The sequence below is a fragment of the Anopheles gambiae genome, chromosome 2 (assembly GCF_943734735.2).
Source record: "Anopheles gambiae chromosome 2, idAnoGambNW_F1_1, whole genome shotgun sequence".
NCBI lineage: Eukaryota > Metazoa > Arthropoda > Insecta > Diptera > Culicidae > Anopheles > Anopheles gambiae.
This window is the reverse complement of record NC_064601.1, coordinates 34,508,112-34,529,875: the sequence shown is the minus strand read 5'-3', so window position 1 is coordinate 34,529,875 and position 21,764 is coordinate 34,508,112. Positions and strand designations below refer to the sequence as shown.

At 44.7% G+C, this 21,764-nt stretch overlaps 2 protein-coding genes across 4 annotated transcripts in view; one reads left to right on the top strand and one right to left on the bottom strand.

The window, feature by feature from the left end:
• LOC1269185 (atrial natriuretic peptide receptor 1) overlaps positions 1 to 20,411 on the top strand; it is a 39,832-nt gene extending 19,421 nt beyond the window's left edge. For all 3 annotated transcript variants that reach the window (XM_307791.6, XM_061641723.1, XM_061641724.1), the window contains 10 exons: positions 1,321 to 1,620; positions 1,705 to 1,840; positions 1,930 to 2,141; positions 2,219 to 2,714; positions 2,792 to 2,947; positions 3,888 to 4,062; positions 10,079 to 10,228; positions 10,317 to 10,509; positions 17,027 to 17,201; positions 18,322 to 20,411. In XM_307791.6, coding sequence (XP_307791.5) covers positions 1,321 to 1,620; positions 1,705 to 1,840; positions 1,930 to 2,141; positions 2,219 to 2,714; positions 2,792 to 2,947; positions 3,888 to 4,062; positions 10,079 to 10,228; positions 10,317 to 10,509; positions 17,027 to 17,201; positions 18,322 to 19,091 — 2,763 coding nt within the window. In that variant the 3' untranslated portion in view covers positions 19,092 to 20,411. The remainder of the gene's footprint in view (positions 1 to 1,320; positions 1,621 to 1,704; positions 1,841 to 1,929; positions 2,142 to 2,218; positions 2,715 to 2,791; positions 2,948 to 3,887; positions 4,063 to 10,078; positions 10,229 to 10,316; positions 10,510 to 17,026; positions 17,202 to 18,321) is intronic.
• Positions 2,955 to 3,878, bottom strand: LOC133391105 (uncharacterized). The gene has a single exon (XM_061641726.1). The coding sequence runs from the start codon at positions 3,667 to 3,669 to the stop codon at positions 2,962 to 2,964; it is 708 nt and encodes a 235-aa protein (XP_061497710.1). The 5' UTR covers positions 3,670 to 3,878; the 3' UTR covers positions 2,955 to 2,961.
• Positions 20,412 to 21,764: the final 1,353 nt, after the last annotated feature.

The window sequence follows — 21,764 nt, the reverse complement described above, 5'->3', positions numbered from 1 at the left end:
TCATACTGAAAGTAATAACATTCTTTCTCTATCTTCATCTAATACGACGAACTGCCTGTGGAAGGAAAAGTTGTCGAGTGAAGGAAGCCCCCTCCCAAAGCGAACGGGGAAATGTTGCCTTATTGGGCGATATCTCCTAGCCGTTGTCTTTTCGAACCCGTCGGAATTTGACTAAGAATGTGTTTCCAGTAAAAAGTTTTTTCAATGGGGGTTTGGTAATAAATTGTAAAACTATTTCAAGATGCGTTGCAAGACTCGTAAATCGATTTTACGGTGGGAATTTTAATACATAAAAGTTTACCCGGAACACTCACTCTCTGGCTAGAAGCAGCTGAAGAGTTTCTTTTCCCAGTTCTGAGGGATGTATTGGCTTATGGGATTGTTTTTTTATGGTTTTCTGCTCCAAAAATTACGAATAAGTTTAAAATTCTCTAATATTCCGTTCAACTTATTAAACGCACATTCTCACAGTAAATCTTGGGGCCGTCGAGCTATAATCTAACGCAGCAAAATAGTTCCTTCAGCGCCTAAGCCGCGTCCCATCCGTATTAATCTTTAGTTAGCACTGCGGCTTACAAAAAGTCCCTTTCGGCAGCTCCACTTCGAAAGCAATTACGGGTTTTAATCCACCGGCTGAAAGAAGAAAAAAGAAAGACTAAAGTTAAAATAAAACCCTCTTCCCCATTATAAAGGCGCGGCTCTCTTTGCTTTACCGAAGCTCCTCTGATGCTGAAGTGCACTGGGCGAGTGTCGTCGGTTCCTGTGTCGGCAGCACTGCCGTTCACACCACTTCACTAGTTCTCAGAATTTGCACGCCACACCGCACACCAGTTTGACCACTTTTCCGGTTTGCTTTCATTAAAGGGAAAAGCAAAAACGAAGCAAAAATGTAGAACCGATTTCCACGCTGGTTAGAAAATCTCCCACCGATCCCGGTGGAATGAAGCAGTTTAAAATCCTATTTTCTTCGATTTTGCCTCCGCTCCTTCGGTCTGCGTGCTGCAGGCGGGCGCATTCGGAAATCCCCTCCATATCCAATCCAATCGCTCTCGTGCGGTACGTGACGGGAATTGTAAGACCCAATCTGCGCCCTCCCTCCCTGACCCCTCGGTGTGAAGATGCACGTCCTCTTGTTAGAGTATGGTTCCAGTATGCTTGCCACGCGCGCGATCCGAGTGGGTTTGTCTTGGCTTAAATGAGATTATGTGTCCCTTTCTGCGCATTAGACGCGGTTTCAGATTCGATTTGCTTTGCATTGGGGTTTTTTTTTATTTGACTTTCACACACACACACACACACTCATGCGTGGTCTTGTTTTAGGTGAAGGAACTGACCAAGACAAAGTACAACCACACGTACGCCGAGGATGAGCCCGTGTCAACGTTTGTGACGGCCTTCTACGATGCGGTACTGCTGTACGCGTATGCCCTCAATGACAGCATTGCGCAGCTCGGGGTGGAGCGTGCCCTCCGGCAGCCCATCAACGGTACGCACCTGGCCCAGCTGATGTGGGGCCGAAGCTTTAAGGGCATTACCGGCAACGTGACGATAGACTCGAACGGTGACCGTATATCGAATTATTCCCTGCTCGATCTGAACCCCGAGACGGGACTGTTTGAGGTGAGTAACCGGCGGGAGGAGGAGGTCATTCCTTTCCGGTTGAGGAGGTTTTTTACCGCAATATTCCTTGCATCTTCCTTTCAGGTCGTGGCAAACTATTACTACGGCGGTGGGTTGCAGTTTGTCGAGGGTAAAGCCATCCACTGGGCAGGCGATCGCACAAAGGCACCGCCAGACCGACCGACCTGCGGTTTCGATGGGTCCCTGTGTCCGGATAATTGTAAGCATTACTTCCACACCCCCCGTCCAGGGGATTTCTTCGACACAAACTTAACGATCCTCCTTCTGCTTTCCTTCATCCTCACACAGCACTGCCGGGCTATGCCATACTGTCGCTCGTGCTTGGGGTTTGTGTCGTCTGCATGGGCATCGCGTCCATCGTGGGCTATCGGCACTACAAGCTCGAGGCGGAAATTAACTCCATGACCTGGAAGGTGAACCCGAACGATGTGCTGTCGTGCAATCCGAGCCGCGGCCATCGCGGCAGCTTCCACTCGATGGTGAAGCGGGGCAGCCAAGCCGTAAGTAGCGCGCGTTAGAAAGCACCCCGGCAATCGAAAGAAACAACCAATCGATAGTCGCTTCCACTCCCTTGCAGACGATCTACTCCGAGGATCTTAACTCGCTGCCCGGCGATCGGCAGATCTACATCCACTTCGGCTTCTACAAGGGCTGCAAGGTGGCGATCAAGAAGATCAACGTACAAAACCTCAGCCTCACCCGGTCGCTGATGCTGGAGTTCAAGCGCATGAAGGACATCCAGCACGACCATCTGGTGCGGTTCTACGGCGCCTGTCTCGATCTGCACCCGGAACCGTTCATTCTGACCGAGTACTGCCCGAAGGGTTCGCTGCAGGACATACTGGAGAACGAAACGATCAAGCTGGACTGGATGTTTAAGATCTCGCTGATGCACGACATCGTCAAGGGGATGGCGTTCCTGCACTCGACCGATCTGCACTCGCACGGTTCGCTCAAGTCGTCCAACTGTGTGGTGGATTCGAGGTTCGTGCTAAAGGTGACGGACTTTGGGCTGCATCAGCTGCGCCGCAGCACCGACGATGCCGACATCGAGAGCTATGCCTACTGGCAAAGTATGTGTTTTTTGCTTGCGAAAACGCTCTTAAAATCAATATTAAGCCTCACGATATGTTGCACAATCTATTTGCAGAGCTGCTGTGGACCGCTCCGGAACTGCTGCGCGATCCCCAGTGTCCGCCGGCGGGCAGCCAGAAAGGTGACGTCTACTCGTTCGGCATCATCATCCAGGAAATTGTATCGCGCCAGGGTCCGTTCTATCTCGGCACCGAGGAGAAATCTCCCAAAGGTAAGCAGTGCAGCTTAAGCATCCGACCAGCGCTGACCGCGGCGTCGACGACGGCGACGACCTCCAAACCACGCCAGAAAGCAGCAGATGGAAGGATCAAACATATTCCTCCGCCTGCGGGTCGGTTCCGGTAGCTGGCGATTTGCTTCCTCCAAATCATCTAACCACTGCAGCCGCGGCTGCTTCCACTGTTCCCCCCGGGTCGATCGTTCGGCCGCCATCTTGCGCAGCGAATCTTCGATCACTTGCTCCCAATTTTTCACCACCGGTATTTTGTACAGAGCGAGCAGCTGCTTTGGATGCGAGCTTCGTCGCAGATAGTTACTAACGAGCTCCTTGAACGGGTGGCGCTCCTTCGGCCGATACTCAACGACACTGCCCTGCCTGACCGGGCTGATGGGATTGTCGAACATTATCAACTTTGGCCGTGCTTCCGCCTGCCGGCTTGGGCCCGCAGCTTCGTGCGCCGGTGGTTCAACTCGCAGATCTGCATCATCCTGCTCTAGCCGCTCCTGTTCGCGCCGTAGCTTTAAGAGATACTCGGAAAACTCGGACTTGCGCGGTATTTCATAGATTTTGTAGCGCGATTTCTTTAGAACTGCTTTGACGGGTGCGCCAGACGATGGTCCTGCGGCAGGGTCCTGTTCGAAGGAGGAGCCTCGTGCACGCTGCAACGGGCGCAATTGAATCGTAACCTTTTTGCCCGGTTTTTTCGGTGGCATTTTTTATTTTCCCGTTGGCAACACTATCTACTTCGGTCTTGCAATTTGGAATCGAAGCTTTTCACACAAAATTTGTCTCCTTCATATCAGAAAATAAACAATCGATAAGCAGATGCGAACAACAACTGTTCCAGATGGTGTATACGTTTACGTTTCCAAAATATCAAGGCCTTCTAGATGTGATGGTAATATTTTGCTATTTTAATTGTCAATTGCAGAAATTATTAAACTAGTCAGAGACGGGCCGGGAATATTGGACGCTCCCTTCCGGCCAAAGGTGGACGAGTCTTCGTACGAGGATGTAAACAACATCATGATCAAATGCTGGTCAGAGGAACCGACAGACCGACCCGACTTTAGTGGGCTCAAAACCATCATCAGAAAAATTAACAAGTAAGTGACCAGTTTCCGCATGTTGTTTGGTAATTCAATAAGCTTTAGTCTGCACATTCACTTTTTGAATACTATTACTAATGAGTACATCATATTGGGCGTGTTAGACTTGCCCTGTTCAAAGGCACAATTTCTACCAATATGAAGCAAAACTTCTCATAAAGCGCTGGCGCTCATCAATCAAAACACATCGAAATGTGTACCAAAATAAAGCTTTGCCTTTCCTTCTGTTGCCTTCAAGAGCAGCAAGCCAATACCCAGTCCCGATGCTCGCTCGACGGTAATTGAGTGCTCAATGGGACGGCTAATGAAAGTGAGCAGCACGCATCATCTTTACGCTTACCATTCAGCGCGATTCAGAATGGACGGCTGGAACATGCTCGGCGAACGATAATCAATCTGGCGAATCGAATCGAATCGAACCATGGCAGGGCCGGTGATTTTCGGACCGAAATAGAGGAAGCCAATCAGCAAAAGCGATAGAAAGAAAGACTTTGGTGCTCGTTTTTCTGCTTCACCAGGGTGAAGAAAAGCTCGCCTAACGTGCATGGAGGCGCATGGTAGATTTGGCCACTTGTGAAGGAAAAGTTGCTTGCTGCTGGAAAGGAAAACCCGAGACATCCTTCCCTTTACACCTTTTGCCGCACTGGGGCGCGGGTTTCTACGTTGTCCTTTTTTGGTGCTTTTCTTCCCTTCACTCCGACAACTTAGTACTTGAGAGTTTCACTTGCTCCTGAAACCATGTTTCGCAGCTGATTAACTTTCTCTAGTTTGTACAGAATTATATAAAATTGGTCCGTGTATGTGTGTGTGTGTGCGTGCGTTTGTGTGCCAGTTCTTCTTTTTTCTTCCCATTTGCTTTATATTCATCAGCTCAACCTCTAAGCGGAAGTTCCAACAAAATGATGATAAAAATCTGGTTCCTTCATTTTAACACTTGCTCCAATTACCGTCCTTCGAGAATCTGCCTCCCTCGGCGCAACCTCAGCATTGTGTCCCTGTACCTTGTCGTTTGGGCAGCCGTTAAAAGAAAATGCCGATGGCAGGAAATTGTATCAAATCGTTGCCAATTTGTCTACCACCGGCTGCTGTTGGCTGTTTGTCTGTCTGTCTGTCTGCATATCTGTCTGTCCGGCCCGGATCACTCGTTCCCATCTCCTTCCAGAGTAGCAAAGGAACGACAAATTGAATTTGTTCCAAAAGCACTGTGAACGGAGAGAGTTTTTTGTTTGCTTTACTTTCACTATTAGTTTGTATAAATATTCACCGTACAGAGGGGGACAGCGATTAAAACTGAACTGAACGCGAAGTGCATTCGAGTGCGCCAAGCCAGCCAATAGAGGATTGCCGGAAGGAGTCATTGTGCAGATTAAACTTTCATTTACTTACACTATCACACAGAACAGAAGAGCTTTTGCACAAGTCTGCCTTACAGAGTATTTAAAGTTTCTTCTTCTTCTTCTTCATTGGCACAACAACCGTTGTCGGTCAAGGCCTGCCTGTACCCACTAGTGACGTGAGCTTGGCTTTCAGTGACTAATTGATTTCCCCCCATAGCAGGATAGTCAATCCTACGTATGGCGGCACGGTCTATTTGGGGATTGAACCCATGACGGGCATGTTGTTAAGTCGTACGAGTTGACGACTGTACTACGAGACCGGCTAATTTAAAATTTAATGTCATAAAATTGTTATAACAAGCAAAACGAGACCTTTAGTAATTGGTGGGCCAAGAAACAGCATTTTTGCAAAAATTGCGGATTATGCTGCTTAAGATTTGTTTATATATTTTATATAAATCTATTATGTTGTACACCTATTTACTTTTGAGTTTCTGGCCACAGCATCTCTTACACATCCATCATTCGCTGTGGATGGTGGAATCTTCTATCTTCTATCGTTCGATTAACCCTTCCAGTCTTTCACCTTTCGCTCACCTGCTCGAAGAACGTTATAATGTTGCACTCATTTAACCTTCTATCGAACAGCTCAATCAAAAAGTGCCGGCACCATCTGCAGCACCACACACGATATACGACGCGTATTCCGTTGATCGAGCACCGCTTCCGTCTGCTTCCTTATTTCATCACCTTGAAAGCGTAAACTATGCAATAAACATCAAGCTTTCACCAACCACACACACACACACAGAGGTCTTTCGCTCATGCAACGAGTTTGAAAAAAGGGGAACCAAAACAGCTTTCAAAGGTGTTTCGGTGCCGCTTGTGCACACACCGCACACACACGGCACACGGATCATGGTGGGAAATCACGCAAGAAAAACAATTTCCCGTCCGCCGGCACAGGCTCGTTTTTCGAAACCAGCTTTATAAACATCAATTTTGCGTAAAAATAACAAAGCGAATTCGTTCCATTCTTTCACCTCTTTCAATGCCAGTAGCCAGAAGCTAGAAGAGATTGAGAAGGCGGGAAAAAAGAGCACACAATCGCTTTCACAAGCATTTTAGGAGAATTTAAAGTGCATATGCTAAGGAAACGATGGAAGTTGAAGGGACAAATGTGTGTGTGTGTTACAGCATTCCGTACCGCCTTCACGTAACGGTACGCAAACGCGTGTGACGGAAGTGTACGTTCGACGGGCGTCAACAATGACGAATGATCGGATGTGAATTCGATTGCCTGTAGCGATAAAAGTAGCGATGGAAAGCAGACGTTGTTGTATTCGTGATCGATGGAAATGAGTGCTGTGCAAAGGGGCGGGGGACAGAAGACAGAAGCTAACCGTAAAAGCTTTCCCTTGTACGGTGGGTTACCGCGTACGGGGTGGAAAGGATATTTTAAATCATGACCGTACACTTTAACGGTCATATCTTTCTCTCTCTCTCTGGAACAGTTTGGAATCATTCATTTGCTTCCACGGTATTTACAAATTAAGGGTCGGTATAAACATATGTACAAAGAGTGCTAAAAAAAGTGACAAAACATTGGGAAAAAGGGCGGATGGCTAAAATGATCAAATTAAACATAGACAGCCCTACTGCAGCCGACAAAAAAGCATTTTAAATATGAAATTGGTAGGCGAGGGTGGAAATGACCATTTTATCTTTCAACCATTTCCATTCCTACACAGTTGAGTTTAGTAGCTAAAATTAACATGGCTAAAACATTTTACGCCTAAATGTATGTACCCCACTGTCGCCCTGCATTGGTGCATTGCAATTAATGCAATTAATGCAAAGTAATGTAGCAAACAGAAAGTAGATTAATTTTACTGCAGGTATAATTTGTCCTTTGGCCCTAAAGGTATTTGGGAGGTTAATCTTTCGCGATGGGTTTCGGATGATCGTATTATGGTAATGCTCTAACTCTTTATGGTTTAGTGGTTGAGATCTTACTAACTATATTTTATTTCCTACTTCGTGCTCCTTCGTCGTTCGGCATCTAACCTTATGCTAGTATAGTGGTGTGTGTCTTATGTTTATAAATAGGGATCGAGACGCCCGCTACAGGTAGACGAGTCATACATACTCTTTATAGATAAGAAGTTGTTGTCCAAACCCATGCAATTGCTTCACAAGCCCCAAGGCTCAAATTAGTACTTTGTAATTCAGTAGAACGAGTTTACGCGTAAGATGAAGTATCATTTACTGTTGATCTTGTTTACCAACTTTTTCGACCGAAATACTACTACTCGGTAGCTCCTTACCTTGTAACAGTCGTAATCTGATCTAATCTTGTCTAATCCACTGACCACTAGTCAGCTTTCATGTTTATTACTAATTGATTTACCCGTAAGCAGGACATTCAGTTCTAGAAGTCACTTTTATACCACTACTTTTGATGAAACTATACCACGGAAACTGGTTGGAGCTTTGCTCGCTTTTTTTCTAAGTTACGGCCACTTTTCTTATAATAAATCATGGATTTTGACATAGATTTGATGCTTATAGGTTATAGCTGTATGATGGACGTACTAATGCTTTGAACGCAGGGGTCTAAAACTACAGCCCTCGAGAGCCTATTATGCGACCCGCAATGATTTTATAAAAGTTGAAATAAATCGTTTATTATAGTGACTATTTTTATAGAAAATGTAATTGTTGCTTTTTTGAGACGTAGACCAAGCTTCAATAATACAAAGCTATAAAGATTTTGTCTACTCTGTTAGGCTTTTATATAAAAACGAGATTTAAACGTTCGCATTAGCTACAAGCACCGGAAAAATGGCCCTCAACATCGTTACATGCAAAGCAATGCGACCTGCGTGTTGAATAGTTTCGAGTGTCCCTTGTTCTAAAGCAATTGGTCGGTCCCGTGGAACGGTCATCAACTCGCAACCGTTACTCCATACGTAGGACTGACTATCCTGCAATTGGTAATCAATAAGTCACTGAAAGCCAACCTCACTAGTGATACAGACAAGACTATCTCAATGAATTGCCAAGCCATGCTTGAAAATGCAGTTTTTTTTTCTCTGCAATAACTAATTTTCCCATTCATCGGTATCAGTTTCAATGGCTTCCGGTTCAATTTAAAACAACGGAAGTGTAAAGTTAACCCGGACAGTATGAAAGCAACATTTTACCTTCATCTGTTTCACCGCAGTTAAACAATTTGAAACCTTGTTTCAGTAACTGTTCAAAAACCAACCAAGCACAAGCACAACTTTTGAAACAAAGCCACACAAACTAATTATGCCAGATCAAATCCGTTACGCATGCACCTAATTAAAGGAATTATCGTCCCGTTGACAGAGCATTGTTCAAAGCTTTTCGCCCATTAATTCCACCAGTTTTAGATATTGAATTCTAACACGTCCGTAGCTACAATTTGAAAGCAACGCAAAACCAGTAACCCAACGAGCCTCCTCTGTGAGCAACTGTGAATGGTGAGCTACCGATGGAGTTGGAATTGGAAATGGCTCTCCTTCTCTCATTGCCGAAAACCGTAGAACGTACGAGGATTCTGCTGGGTTGTTACTTTAATTAACACCAATGCCCTACCGCAACTTATTCAACCGTACCACGTACCCGGCTGCTGCTGGTTTTACGTCCGAATGCGAACGGAACGAACCGGTCCCGGGGCGGCGAGGCGATGGGTGGAATTGGCGGATTGTCACAGACGGGATGGGTGGAACAAGTTGCTACCGTTCTACCTAATCAAATACTTCAACTGAATGGAGAGTGGACCAAAATAGCAAAGACCGTACTTAATTGGCTGTTAATAGACCGAACGGTGCGCCGGGCGAGAGACAGAGAGAGAGAGAGAAAAGGGTTTCACAAACGATGGCCAGACAGTCGAACTATTAGTTCGACATGCAGAACGAAAGGCAAACCAATGTTACACTGACTCAATGAATGGCGTGGGGACTGAGCAACTTCTTCCTTCCCAAGTGCACGAATTGAAGAAATTGTTTTAAAAACAACTCCATTCTTCATTTTCGCTGCCTTGCATTTGGAACTGCGGCCAAAAAAAGGCCAACAACAAAAGTCACAAACTTCCTTCAAGCACAATCGGCACGGGCCGGCCGACAAATAAGGAAAACTTTTACCATCATCATCATCATCGACGAATCCAATCGTTTAATTAGCAGCAGCAGTAGTAGCAGCAGCAGTAGCAACCGACAGAGCATCAACAACCTCGCTTATTTTCCACTTTTCCATTTGCCTGTTGGCAGCTGGCTCGCTGACTGGTTGGCTGGCGCTGTTTTCCTGTGAAAAAAACCCCTCGCCGCGAAACCGGAGCTTTTTCCCCTGCTGGCCATTTCGGTTGGGCACGAATTAAAACCATACGCCGCTGCCAGCCTTTTGGAGCGTTTGCTGTTTTCAATATTTGTTATGTGTTTGTGTGAGTTTGCTTCCTTCCACCCATAATAGCACATTGTCTTCGAAGTGTATGTGCGCTTTTGTTTCCCATCTTTTGCCAATACTTTTACTACCACGTGCCGAACAAATGCGCAGTTCTTTTCTCTCTTTGCCTCTGTTATTATTTTGTCGAACAACATTCTTACTACAATGTTTCCCTGTTGCCACTTTCTCTTTGGCATCTCTTGCAGAGAAAATGAATCTGGTAACATATTAGATAATTTATTGCAACGCATGGAGCAGTATGCGAACAATCTGGAGGCCCTGGTGGACGAGCGAACGCAGGACTACTTCGAAGAGAAGCGCAAATGCGAGGAACTGTTGTACCAACTGTTGCCCAAGTAAGTGCTGGTGGTGGCGGCAGGTAACGTGGAGCTGTAAGCGATTGCAATTTAATTTTACAATATATGTTTTTTGTCTTGCACACAGATCCGTAGCGGCACAGCTGATCATGGGCAAATCTGTGATAGCGGAAACGTATGATCAAGTAACTATTTATTTTAGCGATATTGTCGGCTTCACCTCGATATCGGCGCAGAGCACCCCGATGCAGGTCGTCGATCTGCTGAACGATCTCTACACCTGCTTCGATTCGATCGTGGAAAACTTTGACGTGTACAAGGTAAGTACGATTCGAATGATTGCTTTTAGACATCATGCGATATTCATACAGACATTGTGACGAAACCATACTTTGGTGACTTTTGTGGAATTATTCAGAGCAGTGATGTCAAACTCGTTTTGATGGAATAGTTCAGTTTTAAATCTATGCCAAAATTATCCTTATTAAAAACATAACAAAACAGGTGGCAGGAAGGATGTGCCTGTACAGGCTAAAGCTAAAGGGTATAGGGTTAATTTTTCCGCTATTTTCAATTTTTTGGTTGTAATTTTTGGTCAATTGGTACCTTCTCCTTGGCCATTGCTTTCCCTCAGCGAAAATCACGAAAGACATTATCATAGCTACATGTTTTGGTTTTGATTCTCCGAATCTATTCATGTCAAATAATTTCCCGTGAATCGTTTAATATGTAGAAATAAGGGAACATGGAATTAAAATTATACTAAGCAACGCTTACTTACTTACTTATCCGGCGCTACAACCGCTTTGCGGTCTTGGTTTGCCTCAGTGTGTTTCCGAAACCGCTCACGGTCTTATGCCTTCGTCTTCCAGTCCGTTATCCCGGCCTTAATGGCGGACGCCTCCACGCCATATTGTCACCTCAATTTGGCATTTTTGGCCCTACCACGCCTCCTCTGTCCTTGTGGACGGCCTAAAAATATTTTACGGGCTGGGTCGTCCATTTCCATGCGTACAACATGACCAGCATGCTTGCGCGCAACTCAGATAGCATGCTATTGTCGTTGCTGACCTTTGACCCGAGATAGGTGAATTCTGGGACGACTTCAAAGGTGCGTTCACCTATCTGTACGTCACGTACCTACTGATTATTTATTGGCAGGATGATGTTGCCATCATCAGTTTAGTCTTTCCCTCGTTTATCTGCAATCCGAGGTTCTCTGCCGTCTGTTCGATTCCTTGGTAGGCAGTCTTCTACATAGGAGAGCCGCAGACCAATGATGTCTATATCATTAGCGTATGCCAGGATCTGGGTTGACTTATAGAAGGTGGTTGCCTTGAGTCAAGCCTTGACCCTCCCTAGCGCAGACCCTTGGTGGTAGCAAAAGACCCTGAGAGTTTTCCATTCACCTTCACCTGGCAAGAGACGTTCATCATAGTCATTCTAACTAGTCTAATCAGTTTGGCCGGGATTTATAAAGAGCTCATAGCGCCGTACAGTTTTACCCTGGCTATGCTATCATCTGCGGCTTTGAAGTCAATGAAGAGATGGTGTGTGTCGTGTCTGTATTCAGCCATCATCTCCAAGATCTGGTAAAGATCTGATCAGTGGTCGACTAAGTAAAGCAGTTCATGATATTGACTCAAATCTTCAGTGGTGGTCGTCCTAAATCGGAAGCTTTGTAATTATTATACATTGCTCCAGATATGAGCTAACTTTAAAGATTCCTGAAAAAATCTTTAAACCTCATATATCATCTTCACACTTCGATGAGAATACTCTTCGGCTAAGCGAATGAAAAAAAACAGGCCAGTATCTAAAAACACTATGTGGCCATTTTTTAAGGAAAAAAACTATACCACTCTTTGAAGACCTCATATAATTCTGGGTTTTTTTTTTCAAACGCTTGGTTTTTCGAGATTCTTAAAGATATCGGCTTGATTTTCTGCGAAGCATGGCTTAAGAGTACCCTCACCAATGAAGTGATATTTCAACGGTGGCGAAGGCTGACAGGATACGATGGTTGGGGCATGTCATGAAGATGCCGGACTCATGCCCCACCAAGCAGGTGTTCGACAGCGACCCCCAGAACGGCATAAAGCGCAGGGGAGCACAACGAACTCGATGACATCAGGTGAAGCGAAACCTTTCGGAGATCGGGTGTCTACATGGATGAAAGGCTGCAGCCAGGGACCGTGCACGTATCATTAAAGGCGCGCAATGTACATGAAGAGCATTACAAACAGTGAAGATTAGCTCCAATGCTAGATAAAATGACTCTGTCTGCTTTCCCTGCTCGCTTTTGATGTTCATCAATATATCATGATAATCATTGCTTTCCGAGAAAAGCATAGTGGGAGCAGGTGACGTGTGCAGCATCAGACTTGATAGTCAATGCACACAGGTGACAGATATTGCCAATACTGCTAATCAAAAGCAATATCGATTGATATTTGGGCAAATCGGTAGCTACTAGAAGGCAAGCTTGTTTCAATATTCAGCCTTCAATTTTGAGTACAATTTCAACGATAGATGGTGCGAAGGCCTTAAACATACAACATACTTTATTTTCTTGTTTCGTCTGAACTCAGTATTCTAGTTAAAGGAACATGTGCTTGCAAAGAAACAAGCAAGATTTTCCACAAATTTGGGCACTTTTTGCAACAACTCTTGTCCTGTCAGATTGATTCCCCAGTCGACTGACTGACAAACCTCGCCCGACACACGAAGGATCGTATCCCTAAGAATACGGCTCGTGACAAATGTGTACCAATTCTAGGGAATGAATTACAAGTGAGCAGAAATAGAGAAAACATCCTACTGCCACCCGGCACGCATCAAAACATTCTTGCCATATCCCACCCATGGGGGGGCCTTGCCGTAGGAAAAGTGTCGCCAAACGGCAATTAATTTTCATTTCGTCAACACGTCCTCGGAAACACTTCGTAAACACGAATGTCCTTGTCTACGGCGAGGGGGGGGGACTTTAACTGAGCGTGTAGCTATAGGGCAGGGATGGCATGTGCGTCACACACGTACTTTCATCTCCGCGATTGATGCCGCCCTCGAAAGCAATCGCAGCTGTATTCATGCAGATTTGAAAGCATTTTTTTTTTGGGGCATTGGAGTTGGTGATGCTGATGGTGGTGTAGGTTTTTCCGGTTGTTATTGCTGGAAAATCTGCCAGCGCGCGGTCGCGAACGGTTTGACGTTGGAAGTAATGATTCAGCTGTTGCTGCTGCTGCTGCTGCTCGAGACACATCTGGAGAGGATTTTTAATGGCAATTTGGAAACTTTTGAACAATTCATTGTGTGGTGTGAGATGTGTTAACTTTGCTGTTGGCATACCCACCGGCGGTAGGATTGTTTGAACGAATGTTAGCAATAGATCACCATCAATGATATTTGTTACTTTTTGGCTACTGGTAGAGGTTGGTGATTGATGGTTTGTTCATCAGTAATAGAGTCTGTTACTTAAACTAACTAGGTACTAGGGCCCGTGGTACAGTCGTCAACTCGAACGACTCAATCATATGCCCGTCATGGGATCAAGCCTAGAATGGACCGTCCCCCCGTACCAAGGATTGACTATCCGCCTGCGTGGTAATTTTTATGTTCTTTCGATCGCAGAGGTGGTCGAATAAAACTCACGCGTTACTAATAAATTTACTAACGTATATTCAACTTCTTTGTTACACTTGGTGTTGGCTCCGAGCACGCTTCCTTGCTGACCGCTAGTTCTTCAGTGCGAGCTGGTGTTTGGCGGTCAAGGTCCGTGACCGCGCAACCGATGACCCCCGGATCGATCACACGCATACATTGACGGATGACCATTTGCTGTCATCCGTGAGTTACCGCCGTGAATGAGTCCGGGCCAGGTTAGCTCACTACAGTAATGAATTAAGTCTCGAAAGCCTGTATAGGCCGGCATGTCCGCGTAGGACGTTACGCCAAATAGAAGAAGGTACTAGATATTGGTTAAGCGACCGTGACTGGTTCTGGACAGTCGCAGTTCTAGAATTGAAATAAATTCAGTATCTGTAGTGAGACCAGTATCAGCTTCAGAACCGTTCTGTAGATGTTCCAGGAAATGTATGGGCTCAGGATCAATTCCAGAACCGGTATAAATTCTAGATAAGTTTTAGGATCACCACGGGATCAGAATATGTTCCAGATTCCTGACGTGTTACCTAGACCGGTATGGGTTCAAAATCAGTTCTACGAACGATATATATAGGTTTTTGAAGATCAGTACGCAATAAGGATATTTTCTAGGATCTGACCAAGAACTTGATAGATTCTGAATCAGATCCTGATCCTATAGCGGAATTTGGGGCAAGTGTGCCATACGGGGCAAGAGTGCCACCTAGCATTTTTCCTTAAAAACTTTAGTTTAATGATCAATTGTGTATACAGTTGGTTCCTTTCCAATGACTAGGTATACTGAGCCGAATTTCATATAGACCAATCGATATTCCCCATTGTTTTGAACTGATTTATATTGAGTTTCAAAATTGAGCAGAATATTATAATTTTTTAATCCAACCAAATAAGCTCTCAAAAATCATGCGAACAATCAACCGAGAAAATATTTACACCACCGTATAGCTGAGAAAGCGTGAAATTTTTTGTGGGGTTAGTTGAAAAAAACTTTCTTTTTGTCACTGAAAAATTCAATTTAAAAAAAGTTACAACTTTTGGGGCAAGTGTTCCATCTCTGTTTGGGGCAAGTGTGCCACCATCTTTCATAGGCGCGAGCTGTCAAAAATGTAAACATTGTTGTAGCGTGCTGCGGAATGGTGCGCTATTGTGAGCGGATTCCACGCCAGAAAAACAGAACAGTAAAAAAACCATATTGTGGTACAGTTGGTGGTCAAAAAGGGTTCATTGTTGACTAAATACATGTAGGAATACATACACTAGTGGTACAAACGTAATAATTTCCAATTATCTAAAAAATACGGTTATTTTAACCAGGTGGCCGTCTTGCCCCATACGAGTGGCACTCTTGCCCCATAGCCCAAAAAAGAACGTCTTTTTTGACCCTTTTTAAAACGCTTCAAAAACTGTTTTGTTTGCACTTTTTTCAAGCGAAACTCATTTATAAGTGAGGAAATAGATGTAAAATGGTTATGAGATTTAAATCGGCTCTTGCAAAACATGTTTTAATGAGTTATAACTTGAAATGCTTAAGGTGGCACACTTGCCCCAAGTTCCGCTACGCGTCTGTTGTATGGTGCGCTTCGACAGCACGGCCCTTAGCCCGTGTGGAGTCCATTCAGCGCAAATTTAGCCGCTTTGCTCTGCGGACTTCTTTGGGGACTCCGGGGGGAATACGACTGTCGCTGTGCATTACTGGGCTTAGTGACGCTCAAACAACGCAACTGCAACGCACAGCGTCTGTTTGTTGGTGGGATACTCGACTCACCGGCACTATTTTGTGGGCTCAACCTCTACGTTCCGCCAAGATCGCTCCGTGTTAGACCGTTACCTTACGTGGAGGAGCGACTCACGTTTTTTGGCTTCTCCGATCCCTTTCTTGTTATGTGTCGTGGATTCAATGCTTATCTGTGATCGTTACAAACCTGACATGTCGTTCTGTGCGTCCTTCATCGACTTGACAAGATTGTAGTAATTTAAAACACTAGAAATTAATATTACTTCAAGGGCCACATATGGTCTGTTGAAGTTTAACAATAAATAAACAATAAACAATAATCCGCTGAGTTGTTCTCATGCCCGAGTGTCCTATAAAGAACGTCCTTGTACATCAGGTCATTCATCTCATCCAATACAAATATAAACGTGAACCGATCTGGTCATGCGTTCACAAAAAGAACGTCCCACCCGTCAAAATAGAGATCGTCCTACTCTGCCAAATAATTTTCAACATGTAATAAACTAATGACATTCTTCTAGTGAAATGAAACCATTTACCATGTGTTTATCAACTGAAATGAACCAATGAAAATGCGATTCACGTTCAATTAAGCTAGATTAATGTATTAGTACGTTCACATTAACGAAAATGAACCGAATTGCCCAAGCCTAATCCAGACCCGAGATGGAATCAGGTGCAGTTTCAGGACCGTCATAGATTCGGGATCAATTTCAGATCCATTATGGGTTTCGGAATCATTTCCAGTACAAGTTAAGGTTAGGATCAGTCCTAAGATCAACATGGAATCAGGATATGTTCTAGCACCGTTATAGATTAGGGATCAGTTTCTCAGTTCACTTAAGCTAGGGAAAAGTTGGGAATATCTTCATCATCATCATCTGGGATAAGTCCTATGAATCACATTGTCGAAGTTGATTTTTATCATAACGAATACGTATGCAATTAACTATATGAATGATAGCATTTTATTGATGATAAGTTACAGCAGAAGCATATTACACGAAAATCAGTTAAATTATCTATAACTATTACCTTAAACTTCCGACGAAACCCGACATATAGCGGCTTTTTGAGTTGGATAGCAATCCTTAAATGATTGGTATAGCAAGATAGCAGATGCATAAGGAAGCAATTCAAAACATTTCTGCTTTAATGAAGATTGCAATGTGATTTTTAGACATGCTTTTTACGCTGCCTAACCCTTAAAAATCATGCTTACTTTCTTTGCGAATGTGGGGTAATTAATAGAAAACACATAATTTTTGCAACAACACGATTGAACTTCCACGAAAGGTAAAGACCCACAAAACAAGACAAATCGCTCATTTTCACCCTCACTGCGCTTCCATAGCACAGCACAATAAAGTTGCAACAAACGCTGCTCATCACAACCCATTCACTGATTCTTCCCATCCACCCGTTCTTCTCCACCGCAGGTCGAAACCATCGGTGACGCTTACATGGTCGTGTCCGGGCTTCCGGTGCGGAACGGTAATCTGCACGCGCGGGAAATCTCCCGCATGGCGCTCCGGCTGCTGGCGGCCGTCTACAAGTTCACCATACGCCATCGGCCGAACGAGCAGCTACGGTTGCGGATAGGACTGCACAGCGGTAAGTGTACACAGAGGGTGGATGGGATCTTAAGACCGATTAGTAACATGCTTTCAAGTGCGCGCGAGCTTTTAACCGCTTTTGGGTGTCGTGACGCAACGGACTGGTGGCACGCGGACGTGTGCAGTGACGCGTTGATAAGAAGTTTTGGAAACACGCCAGCAGCAATCATCGGCAAGGCAGGCTGGCCTGCCGGCACTGACGGGACATTCCTTACTGTCACCGACAGTAACCATCAAAATGACGGCGTGTGTTTTATTTTTAACGCACAAAATGGTAAATTAACAGCAGCAGCCGCCACCGTCGTCACAGTTAGTAGGTGTGAAGTTGGCAACTCAAGCAGTGGCGTGACGGTGGTGGTGGTGCTGCTGATGGGATACCAACTTCCTGCGCAACAGATGGCATGTCAGCTTCCAGCACACAGCATGGTGGCAGACAAGCCTGGCAGGAGCAAATGATTGAAGAACTTTTGAAGCAAGCGCGGAAAGAAGTCCTCTCCCTGTGCGTGTCTAATGTGTGACGGTAGATTATCTTTGTGTTGGGAAAGTTTTTTTTTTTGTTTATTTGTTTGCTAGGCTGGTGGTCTTTAATTATGTTTACGCTCAAAAGCAGCTCCTACAGGGGTTTCTAGGGGTTCTCATAGTTGTGGGACACTTTCTTGGCGCTTTTTCTTATAAGAAGTGAACTTCATTTGATGGAAATTGGACTCTATAGCACCTTTGGAAAATCCTGTTAGATTTGTCCAACAAGAGTGCTATTGAGTCTAATTCCCATTACATTAAGCTCTTTTCAAGCAGGAAAAAGCCAATAAAGTGTCCTACAGCTATGAAAACTGCTGGAAAACCCTTTAACAAGTGTGGGAAGAGATCATTCATAAGCAAGTGCTGGTGAACATTGAAGAAGCTAAGTTAAATAAATAAAGTTAAATAAAAACATTTAATAACATCATGTCTAAAAGCAAAAAATCATGGCAAAGCAGAAGTTTAATTGCACATCCTGCCAACTCGCAGCATCGGGACGAGTTTTCTCTCCCAAAATCATATCTTCAACGCCCGTTAATTGCTTGCTTTATTTTGTTCTAATTGCTCTCTCTCCTTTTCCTCCTCCCCACTCCCAACAGGACCATGCGTGGCCGGTGTAGTCGGCTTAAAGATGCCACGGTACTGTCTGTTCGGCGACACGGTCAACACGGCCAGCCGGATGGAATCGAACGGCGAGGCGCTGAAGATACACGTCAGCCACACCACCAAACTGCTGCTCGACACCTTCGGCACGTTCGACCTGACCGAACGGGGTCTCGTGCCGATGAAGGGCAAGGGCGAGATGCTGACCTACTGGCTGAACGGTGAGCGGACCGAAGCGATCGCCGCCGCCCCGCTACCGAACGGACTGAAAGTGATGTCTCCCGCGGGGACATCCCCTGCATCGATCATGGCGAGCCGTAACGGGCCAACACTGCTTGCCACCGACAGTGTCCCCGCGTCCGATCCTCAGCAGCAGCCACTACTACTGCCAACGGCGACCAGTGCCAGTCAAGTGAACGGAACGGTCGCCTCACCACCGGCCGGTATCCTGATCAACCATCATAACCACCACCACAACAACAACCACAACAACAACAACAACAATAACAACAACTCACCCTGTAGCATCAACCACAACCACAGCAACAGCTCACCCATCAGCTGCCATAATCCGTCGGCACCGGCCAAAAAGCTCAACAGCGTGTCGTACAGCTTCGCGAAAGCGCCAGGCAACAGTAGTAGCAACAACAGTAACGGTGCCGCTGCCGCTGCCGCTGCTGCTGCGAGTGCGAAAGCTTCCAAACCAAAGCTCCCCGAGGTGGAGGCGTTACGTGGCGCTAGCGTTACGAAACCGTTACTTACTTGAACGATTCGAACGGACTGGCGTGGCGTGACTGTAGACTGCAAAGAGAAATAGAGAGAAGGAAAGAGACAAGGGGGGAGCAGCGTCTGATTAATGATTTGTGATGTTATTTTTATTCCCATTTTTTCCCCTCTTTTGTACTTCAGGAGGAGGTACATTTTCATCCTGTAAGGGAGGCAATTATTTTGTTTTCTCACCAGAGAAAATGACACAAATAATGCAATTTAGCGTGTGTATTGTGTGTGTGTCGTAGCTGGAAAACATGTAGGGATATTGTATTAAGTTTCCACCGTAATGGCAAGGAAAATTGTCAATTTGCTCTCAATTTTCTTTGTGCCGGGACGGAGTATCTATCAAGGAGAGCAGGCAAAATGTGCTTAAAAACCCTTTGATTGCATCCCTTGCAACAACGACCCTTAAGCGTGTAACTGTGTAAATTGTGTGTTGTGTAGCTCACTGAATCGTGCTGTAATGATTGAAACATGGCGTGTGCGAACGGTCCCGTTTCCAAGGACGCCAATACCGCCAACAACCGTTTGAACAAACAGGAGGAGAAATTAAACGTGTAAAAAGATAATAAGATAAGGCGGGAAGGGAAGGAAAGGGAAGGAACACCCCCAAAATTCGATGTGTATAAAGTGTAATCCGGTAGAACAGTTACTAAAAGCGAGAGTGATTGTAATCCTTGTTTTTTTTTTTTAAATAATAATTGTGTGTGAATGTCCTCCATCTATAAAAGTATCGTAGTAGAGTACTTGTGTAAAAGAATTGTGCCACAATTGCAAACTGTTATGCAAAACTGTTGGAGTTGCAAGACTTAAAACTGTTGTGAACTAAGACGAGAGGACGTAAAACAAAACAAATGGAGGATCACTCTAAAATTGTATTTTATGTTTATTTTTTGTAAGTGTACATGTAATGTAGTACAGTAGCAAGTTTTAACACTGTAGTAAGATGTAACGATGTGATGTTGATGTGAGAACGCATAGGAGAAGAAGAAGAAGAAGCAAACAAATGGAAAGAGAAAAGTAGAAACCGAACAGGAAAGAAAGCAACGCGCAAAATGCCATTTGTAAAGTAGTATACTTTGTGTAACAACAACAAACAAACAAATAAACAAATCGTGTATGTTAACACGAGTCGGTGTGTAAAGAACGTGCCAAGAGAGAGGGAGGGAGGGGGGAAGGATTGGAAGCGAATGATTAAACTTTTCCTTCTGAGAAGTGTAATTGATTCCACCAAACTCGAAGGGAAAAACAAAATTGTGGTTGTGTATTTGTGCGACGCGAGCCAATAAAGAGTTGTATTTATGCATTAAACAAAGGTGTGTTTTTAATTTACTGCATTTACATTTTTTTTTTTTTTTTAAAGAAAATTGAACATTATAATCCGAAAAAATGTCCAAATTATTCACCATGTACCAAGTGTACGCAATACGCTTCGATTGAGTGTGAAACGGTGCGCGTCGGTTAAAAAACGCGCTCGCCTGTGCAGCGCAAAATTCTACCAGGCGAGCATGCGAACGCACAGGTACCCGCAGCCCGCACAGCGCAAAGAACAGGAGAGCGTGATCGGCGCAACGAGCACGGCGAAGCGACAAAACGACAGATTTGTAACAGGAGCGCATGCAGCGAAGGAGGTAGCAGCGTACCGATTCGCTGCCTGGTGCTGCAGCCGCCCCGGTACCAGCTGATTAGCGTGTAGCGTTTTGACCGTTTGTGTAGCAAGGTAGCATGATTCGAAGGAGGATGCTGCGTATACTTACCCATACACACAAACACGCGCGCGAGCCAGTGTCATTGGTATGGATCGTTGGACACTCACCGCACACTCGCATCTCTACTTGTGATATTTCATTTGCGGGCTCTCGTTGCCATGGTATCAAACCGTATTCGCGTAGCTCCTCCTTTCGGGCAAAATGGCAAAATGGCGTAGTATAGAAATACAAAAGAAACAACCGAACGAACCACCGTTTTTTGTTTGTTTTGTATAATATTTATATTTTGTCTGGCTTTCAATAATGTTGTAATTATTAATTATGTTTTTTCCTTCCAAATAAGATTACTTACATGTTAGATTGGGTTTTGCTTTCTGCTTTCTGTGTTGTTGTTTTTTTTTGTTTTGTTTTGTTTGTATTTTGTAAATGCGGCCATTTTTAAACACGCATCTTCTTGTTACACGCTACACTTCACCACTACTGCTACACTTTCTCTCTTTGTTTTTGTGCTACACACTATATAGCCACTACTGTTCGTTCCCGCCATTGTACGCTTAACTATAGCTTTACCTTTACTTTAGCTGTTCTCACACGACTCTCTCCCCGGGTGGCGCTTGTTGTTTAGCGGAGCAAGTGGACTTTCTTCGTATGCTTTGCGCTGTTCTTCAATGCCTACTACTGCTAGCAGTGGAGAATTCTCTTCACTATTGCCCTGCAACCAAGGTTCATAGAAAAAAACAAAATGGGAGAAGTGCTCTTTTTTCTCCTATTGCGAACACGTGTAAGCAGTTTGCGCATTAAAATAGTGCAACATATGGTGTGTATGTGCGCGCGCACGTGCACAAAAGAGATCGTTGGGTACACAATCATAAATTTAAACTCTAATAGCATTCGTTTGTACACCATTTGCGTTTTCGAAGCTTTTAGTCGTGTTCGAAATTAAATTTAACACATCATAC

What these genes read in the sequence shown, in the direction of transcription:
- LOC133391105 (XM_061641726.1), bottom strand. Translation starts at nt 3,669, where the DNA reads ATGCCACCGAAAAAACCGGGCAAAAAGGTTACGATTCAATTGCGCCCG.